Source organism: Plecotus auritus (genome assembly GCF_963455305.1).
Source record: "Plecotus auritus genome assembly, chromosome: 1".
NCBI classification, from domain to species: domain Eukaryota; kingdom Metazoa; phylum Chordata; class Mammalia; order Chiroptera; family Vespertilionidae; genus Plecotus; species Plecotus auritus.
In genome coordinates, this window is record NC_137770.1 from 129,236,298 (window position 1) to 129,256,796 (window position 20,499).

At 38.5% G+C, this 20,499-nt stretch overlaps 1 protein-coding gene across 3 annotated transcripts in view; it reads left to right on the forward strand.

Moving 5' to 3' along the window:
• MDGA2 (MAM domain containing glycosylphosphatidylinositol anchor 2) overlaps positions 1 to 20,499 on the forward strand; it is a 1,034,824-nt gene that overhangs the window by 998,011 nt on the left and 16,314 nt on the right. For all 3 annotated transcript variants that reach the window (XM_080666137.1, XM_080666138.1, XM_080666139.1), the window contains exon 15: positions 8,330 to 8,460. In XM_080666137.1, the coding sequence (XP_080522263.1) occupies positions 8,330 to 8,460 (131 nt within the window). The remainder of the gene's footprint in view (positions 1 to 8,329; positions 8,461 to 20,499) is intronic.

Genomic DNA, 20,499 nt, shown 5'->3' on the forward strand with positions numbered 1-20,499 from the left:
AGCTGCCCCCTGGTGGTCAGTGTGCTCCCACAGAAGCAGTGTAGCTCAGCTGACTGACAGGTCCCAGATGCCAGACTCACAGCTGGCGGGTGCAGCTGTTGCGGCACGAACCTGTCCCACAGACATTACCCCTGCATGCCCCTTCTCCATCTGGACCAGGACTGGGATCGGGAACTGCATCGGGACTGACTGGTTGCAAGCCCGCAGCCACTTCGTGGTCATGGGCGTGCCAGTATCACCTTAGGACAGGTGCATGGAGACCGCAGTGGAGCAGCAGAGAGCCTACTGAGTGGAGGCGGCAGCAGGTGCAGCAGGGCCAGGATGAGCGGGAGCAGCAGAGTGCCTGGCCTGGGCTCAGGCTACTCCCTGGATGCCTGCCACTTCATGAACTACTATATCCCTCAGGGGATGTTGGACTGCCAGTTTTGTCCCTATCCCCACAGGCCATGCCAAAATACCCCACCAGTGCATGAATCTGTGCACCGGGCCTCTAGTTGTAAATAATACTGTAATGAACATGAGGTGCATATATGTTTTCTAATTAGTGTTTTGGGTGTCTTTAGATATAACTGGGTCATCAGGCAGTTCCATTTTTAATTTTTTGAGATAACTCCATACTGCTTTCAACAGTGGCTGCACCAAATAGTGTACAAGAGTTCCCTTTTCTCCACATTCTCACCAACACTTGGTGGTTGTTGATTTAATGATAGCTATTATGACAAAAGTGAGATGATACCTTGTTATGGCTTTAATTTGCATTTCTCTGATTAATTAGTAAAGTTGAACATCATTTCATGTGTCTATTGGCATCTGTGTGTCCACTTTGGTGAAGTGTCTATTCAGGTCCTTTGCCCAATTCTTAATTGGGTTGTTTGTTTTTTGTATTGAGTTTTATAAGTCCCTTATAAATTTTCAATATTAAGCCCTTATCAGATATGTCAGTGAATATGTTCTCCCATTCAGGGGGTTGTCTTTTCATTTTGTTGATGGTTTCCTTTGCTGTGAAAGAAGGTTTTAGTTTGATGTAGGCCCATTTGTTTATTTTTCTTTTGTTTCCCTTGCTCCAGGCAATAAATCAGAAAAAAATATTGCTTTAAGAAATATCCAAGATTTTACTGCCTATGTTTCCTATGTTTCCTTCCAGAACTTTTATGGTTTTGAGTCTAACATTTAAGTTTTTAATGAATTTTGAGTTTATTCTTGTGTATGGTGTAAGAAGGTGTTCTTTTCATTTTTTTGCATATATCTGTCCAATTTTTCCAGCACCAATTATTATCCCATTGCATGATTTTACATTCTTTGTAAAATATTGACTATAAAATTGTGGGTTTATTTCTGGGCTTTCTCTTCTGTTCCATTGATCTGTATGTTTGTTTTTATGCTAGTACTATGCTGTTTTGATTACTGTGGCCTTGTAGTATAGTTTGACACCAGCTTACTCCAACTTTGTTCTTCTTTCTCCAGACTGCTGAGGGTCTTTCATGGTTTCATATAAGTTTTTGTTCTCATTCTGAGAAATACACCATTGGTATATTGATAGGAATTGTGTTGAACCTATAGATATCTGTGTAGTATGGACATTTTAATGATGTTAATTCATCATATCCATGAACATAGTATAATGCTTCCACTTATTTATATCTTCTTCAATTTCTTTCTTCAGTGTCTTATAACTCTCCAAAAACAGGTCTTTTATATCCTTGATTAAATTGATTCCTAGGTTGTTGTTGTTTTTTTGTTTTGTTTTGTTTTGTTGTGTTTTCCAAACCACTGCTCCTTTGTATGTAAAATTAAAGAGAGGTTTCTGGCTTGTGTGGACACCAAAGGAAGGGACTATCACTACTTACTCCTGGGAGAGGTGCAGAAAATGTAACTAAGACCTTGTCTATACAAAAAGAAATTGACAGCCAGTTTGAAATGGAATTGCCATGGCCTAGAGCAAAGAATATCCTTACATGATATTATTCTACAATGTCATTATAATTTTTCCCAGATTTGCATTACCCCCATTACCTATAATAGTACCTCGCACCCTTGGGAATCAATAAAAAAAACATCTTTATGGTGCTTGGAGACAAAGGTAACACATCTCTGGATATTTTAGAATTACAACAACAACACATATGGTGTTGTTGTTTTTTGAAATAATTGTGAATGGGATTGTTTTCTTTTCTGATAGTTCATTATTCATGCATAAAAATGCAACTGAGCCCTAGCTGGTTTGGCTCAGTGGATAGAGCATTGGCCTGTAGACTGAAGGGTCCTGGATTTGATTCCTGTCAAGGGTGCATGCCCATGTTCCGGGCTAGATACCCAGTAGAGGGCATGCAGGAGGCAGCCAATCAATGATTCTCTCTTATCATTGATGTTTCTGCCTCTCCCTCTCCCTTCCTCTCTGAAATCAATAGAAATATATCTATACTAATAGAAGCCTAGGTGGCATCTCACCCTCATGTCATCACTAGATGGCTGCCCCCATGTCATCACAAGATGGCTGGCAGGGGATGGCAGTTGTGGGCAATCAGGCCAGCAGGGAGGGCAGTTGGGGGCAACTGGGCCTGCAGGGGAGGACAGTTCAGGAGGACCGGGCCTGCAGGGGAGGGCAATTGTGGGTGATCTGGTAAGAAAGTGAGAGCAGTTGGGGGTGATCAGGCCAGCAGGGGAGCAGTTAGGCACCAATTGGGCTGGCAGGGGAGCAGTTGGGGTGGGGGCAGCTGGCAGGCAAAAGTGGTTAGGAGCCAGCAGTTCCAGATTTTGAGAGGGATGTCTGACTGCTGGTTGCAGGATCAGGCCTAAACTGGCAGTTGGACATCCCCCGAGGGGTCCCAGATTGGAGAGGGTGCAGACTGGGCTGAGGGACACCCCCCCCAGCCCCTCCCCCAGTGCATGAATTTCGTACACTGGGCCTCTAGTTAAAAAATAAAATCAAAATGCAACTGATTTTGGATATTTACTGCTACTTTACTGAATTCACTTACCAGTTCCAGTATTTTATTTGGTGGAATACCTGCCTTTTAAAATAAAATCTGACCACAATTGAATATAGTTAATTTAATCTATTAAAAAACTAATTCAACATCTGGGATAATTCAGACCTGGCTTCTTTAGACCTAGGACAAATATTTTATGTAGCATATATTTAATAAATATAAATGGAAATAATTCAATTTTGAGTTACATTGCATATATAAAAATAAAATGTTAATTTAAAAATTTATACATGCTCACAGGAAAAGCATAGTTTTTCCAGGAAAAACATATTCAATATTGATATAATAATCTACCATTATGGGTATAATGATAAATTATATGTTAATATGTTTCATTAAAACTTGTATTAAAACATGTATTTATTTTTAAAGTATATTCTGGAAGACATAATACATATTATATTTTTAGTTTAATTACAACTAACAGGTCTAAACAGTATTATTTTATTAATACTAACAAAAATTTCCATGTATTGATTTGATGACAGGATTTATTCCTGTCACTTCAATCAAAACAACAGTTCATTCTACCCAAGAGAAATAAGACTTCCATATAAAATAGTAATTCAGTCACTGCCATCTATTTACATTAGCACCTCACATTTGTTGAAGTAGCTATTGGTGATTTTTATATGGAACAACTTGTATTGCATTGGTAGTTTAGAGAGGTCATCCTTCATTCATTAAATGTAAGCTATTGTAGGACTTCTACTGGGTAGAGAAGCTAAGGCATTGCATTTAAGAAATAACCCCCAAAAGAAGCCTAGAATGATAACTAATATATCCCTTCTGAAAAAGCAGTAAAGTGTTAAGGAGAAATCTGTAGAGAATATTGCAGTCCAAACCAGTCAGTTTCCATTAATCCAGCATAGGCTGTAGGAGACAGAGGCCATAGAATAGAGGAGGAGTTCTTCTCCTTTTTAATTCATATACTATTTCTTCACATAATTTCTGAAAGGAATATGCTAACACATTGTTAGTCCAATGATGGCACATATGTTTAATAAAAAAGTATTACTTTATTTAGAGTTTAACACATTTTTTTATTTATTTGAGTTTGATTTCATTGTAATTTCTCCCTGTTATGGATTATTTTCCAAAAATAGAATGCAATTACATCACCCAGAAATAAGTTCTGCAGTGGCTTTTCCTTTTGGCACATAGTTGCCTTTTTAATGCACAAGGTACCAGCACCAACAAGCAAGAAAAATTGAGCCACACCTAGTTCCTAAAAAGGGGAAAGAGAGATGGTGTCAGAAATATATTCCCTGCTACAATGGCTCACCTACACAGTGGGAAAATACCAGGATTTTCAACTCTTAAATGGCCCAAAGGCATAAATGCTTTTCTACTAATCTCAGATTTTTGAATAGAAGTAACAATAGTGAAAACTCAGTTAACTTGCCCTACAGCTTTAGATCTTAGAGGAGGAGTTAACAAAATCTAACCTATTCTGTGTATAAAAAAGAAGTTCCAATAGTAGTTTTAGAAAAAATGCCACAGGACTACTTAGCATTACTTAAGGACAAATAAAGCAAAAGAAAATGAGAGTGAGAGTAAAAGAGAGAGAATATAAGGGTCTAATGAAATTCCACAGTTCAGCCCAGATCAATGTGGCTCAGTTGGTTGGAGTGTTGTCCCGTATACCAAAAGGTCATGGGTTCAATTCCCAGTCATGGCACATATGTATAGGTTGCAGTTTCAGTCTCCATTTGGGGTGCAAACCAGAGTCAACAGATCAACATTTCTCTCTCATCTCTCTCTTTCCTTTCCTCTCTCTAAAATCAATGAATATATTCTTGGATGAGGATTTAAAAAAATCCATAGTGCAAAGCAAGGCTAATATGCCCAGAGTAAAGGAAGCAAACATGTTGAGAAAGGCATACTGAACTGATGTCACCCCAATAAATTTAATTTTATAAAGGAAAAGAAAAAGGCATACTGACTGTTCAGGTGAAAGGAAAATTTGTATAGTACATGCTTTATGTTTTCAATAAAATACACATGAATATTAACTTTATGAAACAATAAAAAATAAAAATGATACAAAAATAGACAGAGGAAAGGAAAAAACTGGACAAATGACTAAGATAAAGGGGAGCTTGATGAGATCAGAAAAGAAAACAACATCATAAATAATACAATAACCAAATAAAGATGACATTAGAGACAAAAGAATAGAACCCACACTGTGGAAAACAAAATCAGTACTGTGAAGGATAAGCCAAAAATTATTTCTTACATTAAAGGGAAAAAATGATAGAAAATAATAGATTCTGAGGCAAAAAGTGAACATGCAACATAGAAAGACAAAACAAAAAGTATACTGGAGAATATTATTTATAAACTCTAGGCCCAGTGTATGAATTCATGCATGGGAGGGATCCCTAGCCCTGGCTGGCAATCAGGGGAGGGACAGGGTGCAAGAGGTTGGCCGCCGGCCCCGAGGAGGGAGCCAGCCCTCGGTCCTCCCGGGAGAGGGGCCGTGTCCACCACCACCCACCCCTGGTTCTCCATCCTAGCCCGGCACCCAAAGGCCCCAGAAGGTTTAGGAGAGGAGGCAATGGTCGCCGGGCTGGAAGCCGAAGGAATGGACACCGGACGCCAGTGCCACCATTGGTGCCCTGCCACTGTGTGGTTCCTTGTCTCCCCCCTCCTTCCCTTGCTTCCGCGCCACCACCATGGTTGGTGGGAAGTGAACCATTCGTGGCCTGCTGGCCAAGGGGAGGGACCACAGGTGGTTGGCTGGCCATGGGAGGTTGGCTGTGGGAGCACACTGACCACCAGGGGGCAGCTCCTGCATTGAGCTTCGGCCCCCTGGTGGTCAGTGCGCATCAGAGTGACTGGTTGGTCATTCCAGTCATTCCAGTCATTCTGTTGTAACTGTCGCTTAGGCTTTATGTATATAGACTGGAGGCCCGATGCACAAAATTCATGCAAGGGGCTCAGCCCTCTCAGCCTCGGCAGCTTGCCTTTGCCCTCACAGTCTCAGCTTTGTCTGGAAAGTCGTCTGGAAGGAGGTCTGGTCTAATTAGCATATTACACTTTTATTATTATAGATATGCATGCATTATTCCCAAATAGAATACTAGCAACTTGAATCAACTATAATAAGAGAGTGGCAGTTCATTACCTAGTGAAATGTATTTCTGTAATAGTCATCGTTCAACATTAAGAAATGTACTAATATAATATATTGCATCAATAGAGAGAAATGTTATTTTGATATCTTGATAGCTAATAATAAGATATCGTGAAGACTGTGAATGAGCAATAATTGTTACATACTTTAACCCAGTTTAATTCTTACAAGACCCTTATACTAGTTATTATTAGCATCATCACTTACCTGATAAGAAAACTGAGACGAAAGATTAAGAGACTAAGCCAAGGTCACCCAGCTAGTAAGTGGCAGCTGTGATGTGAAGAATGCACTTTTTGTTGTCGTTTCAAAAATGGGTATTCATATTTCTGTATATGTGTATAATATGAATGTGTGATCTTCTGTATGAACAATTAGACAAAATTGCATTAAAAATCTGAAAGATAAACTACTGTATACCATATAACTGTAAAAAATACACATTTAAAAAATACCTGAAGAAATACACATAAAAATATTAAGGAGCCTACCTCTGAATTATCAATTTAATGGTGACTTTTATATTATCTTTTCTGCTTTTCAGTATTTATATGCAATATTTATATGAACAAATATATATACTAAGGAAGATGTATGCAAACATATAAATAATAATACAAAAGTTATCAAAATTAGGGCGTCCGAAACCACACAGTAGTAACTTTTTCCAGATAAGTTCTACTGTCATAAACAGCTACTGAAATGGGACAAATCTATTAAGTACCTGTTTTCAAAAAATATTTTCTTAGAAAAGAAGCAGGGCAAGACTGAGATGTATGAAATAATGGGAATGAGAAGATCTCTATAGGAGTCCAGTTCTCTGCCTGAGGACAATTTCCTGGGCCTGGCACAGGGCCCTAAAATTTGAGCAGAATGTGGAGATCCCACTGAGTTCAGGAGGCAGAGATCAGAGTGCTGGGCAGCTGAAGTAGTTAGAATCCATGAGTTTGATTAACAGAAAGAAGGGAGGTGTGCAGAGTTGACTCAAGAAGTTTATATGGGGTTCCCCATGAGTCTTTGCCCAAAGTCTAGTCTGTTCCAGTATTAAAATTAGGAAAAAGCCAATGTTTACATGGTAGCAACATAGCAGCTTATGGAGTTGACAACAGGACAGAGATGGGGAGGTCAAAGAGTCCTTACAAAGAGCATTAGGGAATATTGAAGTTTAAGCCATATTAAAGAGACCTCATAAATATTCCTGGCAAATGAAGAAAACAAGAAGGCTCTTTCATAGTAGTTAGAAGGATGCCCTGGAGTAATGTTCTCTAATGGAGGTAATAGTAAAAACATCATAGGATTGTTGAGAGGATTAATTTTTTATCTGAAGTATTCAACACATATATCATCATCATTACTATTATTACTATGAGCAGGACATGACACTATTGAAAGAAGTATATAAATCATGAGGCAAAGCTATTTTTATTTTAATTTCAAATACCTTTTAGAAGAAAAATGAGACTTGGATAAAGTAAACTTAAAAAGAGTTGCTAACTGGTAATATTAGACACGATTAGAGTCAGACTTCAGGCAAGTCAGTCAAGTCAGTACATGACTACATGCTATCGTAGCTCCTATTGCTACGGAAACAAATACGTTACCCCAAACTTTGTGACTGAAAAGAACACAAATTTGTTATCTTACAGTTCCAGAGGACAGAAATCTAAAATGAGTATAATGGGCTAAAGTCAGAGTGTTCACAGGGCTGGTTCCTTCTAAAGGCTGCAGGGCAGAATCAGTTTCCTTGCCCTTTCTAACTTCTAGAGGCTGCTGTGCTCGGCTGTGGATCCTTCTCCATCTTCAGATGAAGCTGCAGAGCAGCTTCTCTCCTTCCACGTGACCTTCTCCCCTGCATCACATCTCCTTCTGCATCCATCCTATAATGATATATGTGATTACTCTTAGGACCCACCAGATGATCTAAAATAATCTTCCCATCCAACATGCTTAACTTAATCACACCTGCAAAACCTGCAATGTCAGATAAAGTAACATTTACAGGTTCTAGGGATTTGGGTACTGTCATCTTTGGAGGCCTGCCACACATGCCAATAAGAGCAAGATTGGAAATGAGAGGGGAAGAGAGGAGAAGACACTAGAATGTTCTGCAAAATTCATTTTTAAAGTGTTTGGTCAAGAAGAAAAACATTTGAAGCAAAAACAAATGTATAAAATAAAATTTCATTATTATTTTTAGGTGTTTTAAACGTTTATCTACGTTTGAAAGGGCAGACAACAATGGAGAATCCACTATGGTCTTCAAGTGGGAATAAAGGACAACGATGGAATGAGGCTCATGTTAATATATATCCAATTACTTCATTTCAGGTAAGAAAACAATCATTTCTGAAGATAGATTGCTTGTGGCACATAAGCATAGGGTTAAAGGCAGACATTCAACAAGCATTGGGATATTAATATTCAGAAATTCTTTGATATTATTATCCCCAAAATCAGATGATTAAGGTTTTCTTTAGCTGTAAAAGCTGTTTTATAAAGAGAAAATGCCCTTTTCCTTTATTGATTAACATCTGTGAAGTAGTATGTTTGAATAATAGTCTATCAAACAATTTGCCTGGAGTAAATGTAATCTATTTCTAAAAAAATTTCACTTGTGTATTCTGTTCCCTGAAGACAAATAAAATAGGCTCTTATAATAATGAAAGCTGGATAATCAATTCTCAATTAAGCTGTCTGAATCTTACATGATGCAATTGTATATACTTTAGCAAAATGTATCTCTCTATGAAGTAATGTCATTTCAGTTGTTTATCACAAAGTCAGAGAAATTGAATGTTATTTTTATTTGTTTTTATATAGAAAATAAATAAGGCTTAGATTAAGTTGAGAGTTAGCTGGAAATATATAATGAAATTTTAATGACTATAGAAATGGTCATGATGGCTAAAAACAATATTTCAGGAAACCATTTCAGTGAAGAAAATAATGTAATTTCAATAATATTATATAACTATACATGTATATTATATATACTCAGGTTAAGTTTTTTTCTACTGGTGATTTTTTGATGCATTCCATGGCATATACAGTAAGGATATGGCAAATCTGACAGCTCCAATTATGCTTTTTGTGTGTGTGGAATGTTCTTTTCTTGTCATCTAATCTATAAAACACTAATGGCTTTTATTTAGAAATTGCACTTCTAAATCAAACCAGGATGATAAAAATGCATCCAGTTGTTCACATTGATAAAGAATAATGAGTGAGACTAGCTGAATATCTACAAACACATAATAGCTACTGAAATCATAGACCCTGGGAATAATTTTGTTTCTATGGAAGAGAATACAATTGTGAAAATTGAATCTCTGGCAATATATCATTAAACCAAATTAAACTGGGGAGACAGAACATCAAAGCATTACTGATGATAAAAGTAACCTTAATATTAGAATGTGCATACCTCTATTGGAATAAAAGATCCCTTCTTTCTAAAAAGTTCATTTTTCTAGACATGTTTTTGCTTCCTACACGACTGCCTTCCCAACATAAAATTATTAAATCAAATATGTATATAAAGTAATTTATTTAATAGAATAGTTATATTAATGTGTGTGTTTTTTCAGGATAATTTCTTATTGCCATAGAAATTAATATAATAAATTTTATTGAGCACCATCAGGACAATCATTTGTTATCATTGAAAACATTTCAATAAATATTAATTGCTCCACTACTGTGTGCCAAGAACATTGCTAGGCATGAAGATTTAAAAATTATTGTTTACCTCAGAATCATAGAAATAAACATGCATCTAAACACACATATCACATGCTGTATAATTGAAGTAACAGAAATATGCAAAAGCTTCCATGAGCATACCTATCCAAAAAGATAATAAAGAAGAGTCAAGAAAAGCTGACAGTATGAGGTGAACCTTGGCTGAAGAGAGAGATTGCAAAGCAGAGAAAGGGCTAGCATTAAGATTGCAGCAGAGTTCAGAGTGAACAAAGACATCAAGGTCATATGCCACGGGATTTGCCAGAGAAACAGAGATATGTTTTTCTGGAACTTGGTTCCCAAAAATGAATCAAAGACTAGTGTGAGATGAGGTTAAGGAAACTAAGGAGCTTGGGCAATGGGGAGGCATTGAACAATTTTACTTAGGGCATGACATGCTATATCACTCAGATTGTTATATGGAAGACTGATTCAAGGAGGTAAAATTATGCTGGCAAACCAGGTAGAACACCAAAAAAGATGCTGAAGGGAAAAACTAGGGAAGTGGTTTAAAGAAAAGTGGATAACATTAAGATTATATCTAAGTGTAAAAAACAGCAGAACATTTTTAGGTTGGAAATTTGGGGAGTAGCCATGAATGACTAAGAACTTTCTAACCAGGGGGTCTTGGGTAATGCTTGTATTACACATTACCTTAAATAATAAAAAGAGGAAAAGAGACACGCTTCAGAGAGAAACATGTTTACTCCTATCTTGGACATCTATATCCTATATAATAAAAGGCTAATATGCAAATCAACCGAATGGTGGAATGTTCGCTATGATGCACACTGACCACAGGGGGCAGATGCTCAATGCAGGAGCTGCCCCCTGATGGTCAGTGCACTCCCATAGGGGGAGTGTTGCTCAGCTAGAAGCTGGGCTCAAGGCTGGCAAATGCAGTGGCAGGGGCAGGAGCCTCTCCCACCTCCAGCACTAAGAACCCCACATGGGGAGTGGGCCTAAACTAGGAGGGGGACAGCCCCTGAAGGGTCCCGGACTGCAAGAGGGTGCAGGCTGGGCTGAGGACCTTCCCCCTGCCCCCCAGTGCACAAATGTTGTGCACCGGGCCTCTAGTGTATGTATATATGGTAATATGCAAATTAGCCGGGACACCATAACAGTCACAACCAGCTCAGGAGGAGGCTGAGCGCGCAGATGGGCCCGGAGCAGAGACACAACACACAGGGAGGCCCGCCCTCACTGGGAGACAGTGCGCCAGCAGTTGCGCCTCTGCGCATGAGCTGCAGAGGAAACACCTTTTCTTACAGCTCATTGGCTAAGCTCCCTGTACACCACTCGCAGTGTTCTTGGTGACTTGGGTAATAAGAATCCAAGTAGGTGATCTAGGGTTTCTCCACCTCACTCCTGGAGGAAAAAATGAAGGTCTGCTACTGGAGGGACTAAGAAATGTCATATCCTGCCCTAGCCAGTTTGGCTCAGTGGATAGAGCCTCAGCTTGTGGACCACAGGGTCCAGGTTAGATTCTGATCAAGGACATGTACCTAGGTTGCAGGTCCCTCCATGTCTCAAGCCCAGGTCAGGACTCATGCAGGAGGTAACCAATCGAAGTGTCCCTCTCACATTGACGTTTCTCCCTCTCTCTTCCACGCTCTCTAAAAATCAATGGAAAAATATCCTCAAGTGATGATAAAAAGAAAAAAAGAAAGAAAGAAAGAAATGTCATATCCTATGAAAGAGACATCTTGAAAATGCCTAAAGAAAGTTGTCATTTTTTCGTTGTGAAGGGACTGGAGTCCATGTTGATGAAAACACCTTGGTGGCTGCGGTGGCTGGCAGTGGCACCTTCCCCTGATCAGGTGGTCGCCTCCTGCAGAGGAAGGCCAGACCGCGGCTTAGGTCCGCTCCCTGGAGGGAGAGGGCCTAAGCCGTCAGTAGGACATCCCCTGAGGGCTCCCAGACTGTGAGAGGGGGCAGGCTGGGTTGAGGGACCCCTCCTCGAATGCACAAATTTCATGCACTGGGCCTCTAGTGTTAATATAAAATGCCCATGGAAAATCCTTTTCAATGTGTGCAGAAGGTTGCTGGACATGTTTATCTGAAGCACTGGGGACATACATGTTTGTGAGTCATTAGATTGTATGTGCTACCTGAAGCTCTGGGAGTGGTTGATATTCCCAAGGAAAAGTGGACATATGTGAACAGTGATTAAAGGATGGAAACATGACAAACACTAACCAATCATTAACATGAACTATGGAAGAGGAGTTTGATCCTATAGTGTTTTTTAGAGTTGAAAGAAAGGAGATCCAAAAAAGTTTGGTACCCAGAGAATTTAAAGACAATAGTATCCAAATAAGCAGGTTGAGTCCAATGGACTGGTCATTAGAGAGTTTCCACTTGAGAAATTTGCATAAGTGGTAAAGAAATTAGGGAAGACTACTATCTTAATTAAATTATTCATTATTCATAATTAATAGAATGACTTACAGGCAGATATTAAATTATTATATGATTTGTGCAAGTAATTATTTTATTCTATCATTTTTCCCATTAAAGATGGTATGGCTTATCTTGTTGGTAATGGTCGCTCTAACAGGTGTGAGGTGGTAACTCGTAGTTTTGACTTGCATTTCCTTAATTGCCAGTAAGGTTGAACATCTTTTCATATGTCTATTGGCTGTTTGTATGTCTTCTTGGGAGAGGTGTATTTTCAGGTCCTCTGCCCACTTTTTGATTGGATTGTATAGTTATTTGGTATTAAGTTTAACAAGTTTTTTACATATTCTGGAAATTAAACCTTTGTCGGAGTCACTGTTTGCAAATACCATCTCACATCTGGTTGGCTGTCTATTTTGTTATCCGTTTTTTGTTGTTGTTGTTGTTTTGTTTTGTTTTGTTTTGTTTTTTGCTGTCACCCCAATAAAATTTAATTTAAAAAATGGTATAGGTTTTGTTTTGTTTTTGCAAGTGAATGAATTCTTTATTCAGGATGTTGCAGCAGAGAGAATACTAAAGGGAATGCCTCCTTCAAAATAAGCAATGAGAAGGGGTTCATATGGGGAAGAGACAAGAACCATAGTGCCAGCTCCAAGTTTGAGATTGCAATATTATAGAAAGAAATTGCTTTTCTTTGTGAATTGACCAATCTTAGTTCATTGCATCCTGTTCCCAGAATTATTGATTAAAAAGGAGATTTCAAGATGTGAGTTAGCATATATGCACATTATTTGGTTCATCTCTTCCTGCCCACCCCACCTACCCACACTTCTCTCTAAGATTCCTCAGTCTGTTCCATGTTCCCATCCCTCTGGTTTTATTTTATTCAGCAGCTTATTTTGTTCATTCAATTCCACATATAGGTGAAATCAGGTGATACTTCTTTTTCTCTGACTGGCTTATTTTCTTAGCATAATACTGACAATAATGGTGAAGGCCTGGGGTAAGGTGGGGACCAGGTAGAGGGGGGCAATGGGGAGAAAAAATGGGGGACATCTCTAATACTCTCAACAATAAAGATTTTTTTAAAAGACTAAGAAACTCTATGCCAACTCTTTGGCCACAATTAAATAAATAAATAAATAAATAAATAAATAAATAAATAAATAAATGTGAGTTAGTCTTTTGTTACCAGGAAGTATGTGGTCAGTGTAATTTCAGAGCAAAACATTTCGCTATTCACTACAAATGACAAGTTTTCCACAGCCTCTGCAATTTACATATTAAATTCATAAAAAGAGATTTACAAGAATGTTCAAAACAGATGTTCAAGAATGTTCAAATGAGTAAAGCTTTATTCACCATGAGTCAGACCTTGGAGAACTTGACCTTCTCATTCCAACTGAGAAATCACACTGGGTTTGCATAGTCGGTGCCCAAAGTAGTTATTATTTCTGGTGCTTTTTGTTCCTTTTTATAGATCCACATTTCCATCTAGTATCAAATTTATTTTGCCTGAAGAACTTCATTTAACATATATTTTAGTGTGGATTTGCTAAACATGAATTCTTTTCACCTTGTGTACTTCTGACAATGTCTGTAGCACCTTTACTTTTTGAAAGACATTTCCTCTGAATACAGTGTTCTAGTTTTTTTCTTTAGAAACTTTAAGGATGCCATTCTGCAGCCTTTGTTTGCATTGTTTCCAACAATACGTTTGCTGACATTCCATGCAGTCTTCTATAGATAGTGATTTTCCTTTGGTTGTTTTTAAGATTTTCTTCTGATCACTAGTTTTGAACAATTGACTATGATGTGCTTTTGCTTAGTTTTATTCATTTTTCATGTGCTTGAGCTTATTGAACTTCTTGCATCTGTGGATTTATAGTTTTGATAAAATGTAAGGATTTTCTGGCTGTTTTTTAAATGTTTTTGCTTCTCCTCCTCTTCTTTGAAGACTCTAATTACACATATATAAGGCCCCTTAAAGATGTCACACAGCTCATTAAGGCTTTTAAATTCTGAATTTTTTTCTCTTTGTGTTCCATTTTAGATAGTTTTTATTGTCTTCACATTCACTAATTATTTCTTTTGAAATGTCTAATTTGCCCTTAATACTACTCAGTGTATTTTTCATCTAAGCCAGGGGTGGGCAAACTTTTTTACTCGAGGGCCACAATGGGTTCTTAAACTGGACCGGAGGGCTGGAACAAAAGCATGGATGGAGTGTTTGTGTGAACTAATATAAATTCAAAGTAAAGGAGCGGAGGGGAGAGCAAGAGAACTGGATAGAACAGCCGGATCCGGCCCGCGGGCCATAGTTTGCCCAAGGCTGATCTAAGCCATTGTACTTTTCATCTCTATAAACTCAATTTGAGTCTTTCAAAAATATTTCCCATGTCTCTGGTTAATGTTTTGAACATATGAAATCATCCTATATAATAAAGAGGTAATAAGCAAATTGACCTTCACACCCTCACAAGATGGCCGCCTACAACCAGGCTGGCAGGGGAGTTAGTGAGGGACGACCAAAGGACTGAACAAGCAGGCTGTGTGGGGCGACCAGGCCGGCTCGGGGGTTAGTGAGGGACGACCAACCGACTGAACACCAGGTTGCATGGGGTGACCAGGCCAGCAGGGGGAGCAGTTGGGGGGTGACCAGGCAGGCAGGAAGGTGAGCAATTAGAAGCCAGCAGTCCAGGATTGTGAGAGGGATGTCTGACTGCCGGTTTAGGCTCTATCCCCAGGATCAGGCCCAAACCAGCAGTCGGACATCCCTGAGGGGTCCTGGATTGGAAAGGGTGCAGGCTGGGCTAAGGAGAAGCCCCCCCCCCACACACAAGCACAAATTTTGTGCACCAGACCTTTAGTATTATAATAATTGTTCTAATGCCACTGTCTGCTAATGTTAACATCTATGTCAGTTCTCGGTTGTTTTTGATTGATTGTTGTTGTTTTTTCTGCTCATTACAAATCATTATATTCCGGCTCCTTCGCATGCCTGATAGTGTGGTGAGATGTCAGACACTGTGCATTTTATCTTTATAGTTACTGGAAACTTTTGTATTTCCATAACTATTCTTTTTCAAAAAATATATGTTTTTATTGGTTTTTTAGAGAGAGAGGGTAAGAAGATAGAAACATCAATTGGCTGCCTCCTTGCATGCCCTCTAGTGGGGGTCGAGCCCAGGCATATATCCTGACCAGGAATCCAAGCAGCAACCTCTTGGTGCACGAGACAACACTCAACCCACTGAGCAACACTGGCCAGGCAGTATTCTTGAGCTTGTTTGGGGATGTAGTTCAGTTCCTTGGAAACAGTTTTATCATTGTTGGCCTTGCTTTTAAGATTTGTTAGGCAACACAGTGATTCTCCTTCTGGGTATATATACAAAGAAACTCAAAACTCAAACTCAAAAGAATGTATGCACCCCCATAGTCATTACAGTGTTATTTACAATAGCCAAGATATGGAAGAAGCCCAAGTGCCCATTAATAGATGAATTGAAAAGAAGATGTGGTACATACATACAATGGAATATTGTTTGGATATTTAAAAAAAAAAAAAAAGGAAATCTTACCATTTGTGACAGCATGGATGGACCTTGAGAGTAGTATACTAAAGGAAATAAGTCAGTTGAGAAAGACAAATACCATATGATTTCACTCATATGTGGAATCTAAAGAACAATATGTATAAACTAACAAAACACACTCCTAGAAATAAAGAGGGGCAGGGTGTTGGGGGACCAAATGAAAAAGTGAAGGGATTAAGAATTACATATTAGAAGTTACAGAATAGACATAGGGAGGTAAAATACAGCATAGAAAATATAGTCAATAATGATGTATTAACTTTGTATGGTGCCAAGTAGGTATTGGAAATGTCAGGGTAATGCTTTGCAAAGTATATGATTGTCTAACCACTATGATATACAAAATAATATGGGCTGTAAACTATAATTGAAACAAAAGAAAACAAACAAAAAAGATTTCTTAGGTGAGACCAGAGCAGTGTTTGGTTATAGGGATAATTATTTTTCAAAATGAGTTAAGTCTTCTGAGTACTCTAGACAATGCCCCATGGATTATGTAGTTTTCCAAGTACTGTGTGAGCTGGAACTGCTACCTTAAATGCATCCTCTGGTTGTTTTCAAGGTTTGGGTACTTTCTCACATTAATGTCCTGATCAATATTTCTCTGAATATGTGAGGGAGCCCCTCTGCAGATTCCTCTTTCTGTGCAACACTTTCTTTGCTGGTATTCCACCTGCACACTCCAGATGCCGCAGACTCCTTGGACTCTGAGCCCCATCTTCTCAACTCAGATTTTCTACCAGGCTCCACATTTGTTCTCTTGCAACGTGGTCTACAAATTCTGTATAGTGCAGTAGTAAGGCTGTTTGATTTCCATCTCTCAGGAATCACTGTTCTTCATTACCTGATGTTTAGTGTCCTGAGCATCATCATTTCATAAATCCTGTTCAGTTATTTGGTTGTTTCAGGTAGGAGGATACATCTGCCTCCTGGTACTCTATCTTGGCTGGAAGAAAGTTAAAAAGTAAAGATTTTGAACCAATGTATTTCTGAGCTATTTAAATTACCAGTGGAAATAAAGATATATAAAATTATTTTTAAATGTCTATGTTCTTTCATTTCCTAATATATTCCTAGGTCCATTGGCTAAGGAGTTCTTTTATTTTATAAATCTTGATTGTTGAAGGAAACATGAAGCACAAAGACATCATCCTATCCTTTTTGTTTTTGTTTTATTTGGGGATTTCTTGCTTTGAACTTTTATAGACAAAGTATTTTTACTCAAAAATTGTTTATAACTTATCAAGCTTTTTCAAAAAATGCTTTTTAAAATATGTAATGTCTACCAGGAAAGCATGGTAACAATTGTATAGAATATATCACCATATAAATTATGTTTTGAGAAGTTTTAAAATTACTCTAATGCTTTGTGGCATACTAAGATGTCTTTAATTCAAGTGAAAAGGATATCTCTTATCTCTTAGAATTCTAAATGACATATAGGTGACTTTGAGCCTCTGATTCACTAACACTTGTCTTATTTTAGTTTCTTGGAATTGCATGCCTTTAAATTAGTTTGGTCCATAAACCCTTTAAAAAATAACCACTTACAAAGTCCTTTGAGTGTGTCCAATTAGTTTGCTTATCTGAAAATAAAATTTTTCTGTAGTCCATTTCAGGGCAAATAGATGTTTTGTCATAGTGAAATTTCTTCTGTGGCTCTTTTTCTAGAATTAATTTAACATGACCAAAGTGTGTAATGAAAATATATTTTGCTGGATTGGGAATAATTAGGGCAAATTTTCCAATAAAAGTAAAATTAATATAGTGTTAGTCTTAGAATGTCACATACACTAAGGAAAATATTTAACCACTAGGAGCCCAGCACTGGTGTGGGGGAGGGTCCCTCAGCCCAGCCTGCCCCCTCTCACATACTGGGAGCCCTCAGGGGATGTCCTACTGACGGCTTAGGCCCGCTCCCCACAGGAAGCAGGCCTAAGCCTCAGTCTGGCCTCCCTTTGTGGGAGGCGACTGGGATAATCAGGGCAAGGCACCAGCCCCATCACCCCGCTGCTGTAGCCACTGCCAGTCACCTCAGCCACCAAGGTGTTTTCATCAACACAGACTCCAGTCCTTTCACCATGAAAAAATGACAACTTTCTTTAGGCATTTTCAAGATGTGTCTTTCATAGGATATGACATTTCTTTTTTTTTTTTTTTTTTTTTTTTTATCCTCGCCTGAGGATATGTTTCCATTGATTTTTAGAGAGTGTGGAAGAGAGAGGGAGAGACCGAGAGAAACATCAAAGTGAGAGGAACACTTTGATTGGTTGCTTCCTGCATGAGCCCTGACCTGGGCGCTGGGCAGGGAGGAGCCTGCAACCTAGGTACATGCCCTTGATCAGAATTGAATCCAGACCCTGCAGCTGGCAGGCCGAGGCATTATCCACTGAGCCAAACGGGCTAGGGCAGGATATGACATTTCTTAGCCCTCCAGCAGCGAACCTTCGTTTTTTTCTCCAGGAGTGTGGTAGAAAAACCCTAGATCACCTTTATGGATTCTTATTACCCAAGTTACTAAGAATATTATCAGTGGCATACAGGGAGCTTAGCCAATGAGCAGTCAGAAAAGGTGTTTCCTCTGTAGATCACACCGATCGCTGGCTCTGCCCCTGCCCAGGCCTAAAGCCTCTGGCCGAGGCTTTAGGCCTGGGTAGGGGCCCCCTTGGCTCCAATCATAGGCTCAGCCCTGCCCAGGAGCCCCCTGGCTCAGGCCCTTCCCAGGCTGTTCAGGGCCCATGCCTGGCCTACCTCAGAGTGACCTGGGTGCCGAGGATGTTCCCGAGACCCAGGCCTCTGGGCGCCTACATATGCAAATTAACTGCCATCTTTGTTGGGTTAATTTGCATGCTCACTCTGATTGGCTGTGGGCGTAGCGGAAGTATGCTCAATTTACATGTTTGTCTATTATTAGGTAAGATTATTTTAGTACCTTACTCATTTCATAATATATTCCAAATGTTTTTCTAGAGACACCGTGAGACATAAAATGCTGTCTTTTCATTTTCTTATTTATAAGTGAAAGTAATTCTGGAGATCTTCTATTCTTATATTCTAATTTCAAGATTTGGAAATAGGTTTGAGACCATTTGTCTTAAACCACACTAATAATTAACATTAAGGATTTAAAAAAGAATATAGTACTCCTATTACATCATGCTGACTTTATATTTATCTAACTAAAGATAGTATTAATCTGGAAAATATTGTCCTCCTAAGTAGACATCACAAACTCATGTAGATACATATCTGGCATTCTATGCCAAATTCCATGGCAACGATATAAATAGATGCAACCACTGAAAACACTTTTCCATTGCAGTTCACAGTGCCATCTATTTCTTTGTCTTTGCCAACAATTAAACTCTCATGATACTATTTCAGATTAGAAGCTTTGAGAACTAATTGACATTTATGTAGCAACTTGGACTGGCAGAGTCTTCAGAAGTTAGTTACTTTCGTATCTGTAGAGCTTCCCCAGGAAAGGAGCTGAGGCTACCCACTTGATTTACAATGGTGCCTCTCTTCAAATCTCCTTTGTAATGATTGAGGCTAGTTTGATTACTTGCTGACACAGTTAAAAACAGAAAGGTAAAAGTATTAATGTTAATTTATATTTAATTAATAATGTATTCTGTCAGTTTTCAAACTGCAATTTTAGACTTTGTATTTGCTTTAGCAACATTGACCAGAAGTCATGTATCTCTCCTCAGGAAGAAATAATCTTGTGAACATTTGCAGAAGGCACCATTAACGCTGAAGTCAGATTATCAGAGGTGCATTGTATTATTTGACTCCCCCTCTACTTTTACTCATTAGTGCTGGAGTAGCTCTTCTTCTCTTAGTGAGAAATTACATTTGAATACAAGCTTTGACAGCATCATCTATATCTCTGTCTCTGTATTGACATCTATAGCTATGTGTATGTTTTAAAACATTATATGTACATAAGAAATTGTCATCTCATGAACCAAAATTATTTTGTGTGGTATAATTATAATACATAAATTCACATATATATATATTTTTTAATTGCCACTTGAATTTACAAAACAAGTGTTAGCTTTCTGATTATGCAGTATTTCTTACATACCAAGTTTTCTGAATTGCATGGACATACAGTGAAAACATTAAATTTTAAACGTCATTTCAGTGAAATCATTTTAAGTATCAACCTTATTGTGTATGGGGTTTCCATAATCTGAACCCTGTTTTAGGAGACCTAAACTTCAACATTTTCTCCCCAAGTATGTAGATGTTGTTACTTCCTTTTTCATGGCAATTAAATCAAATGCCTTTGTAATTATAGAAGAGGAAAGATACATGGTTTTTGTTAGGTCACCAAAGGAGGAATGCATGAGGCCAGAATGGTGAGGGATTACGAATTTATTCGATCATCCGTACACCAGGTGGCTGAGCCTGGATGGCTCCAGCACCCAGTGACAAGCTGAAATACAACTGAAACCTAGATGTTATCTTTAGGGAAGAAAAGATTAGGTGTCTTAGATTAGGGAGTCTTAGTTGCCTGACTAGTTATTTGCTAGGGGAGGATTGCTTACGCTGGGGGCAAGGTTTTTATTTTTCTAGTTTTGTCCCTTGCTATTAAAGGGTTTTTCTCCTGCCTGATTTT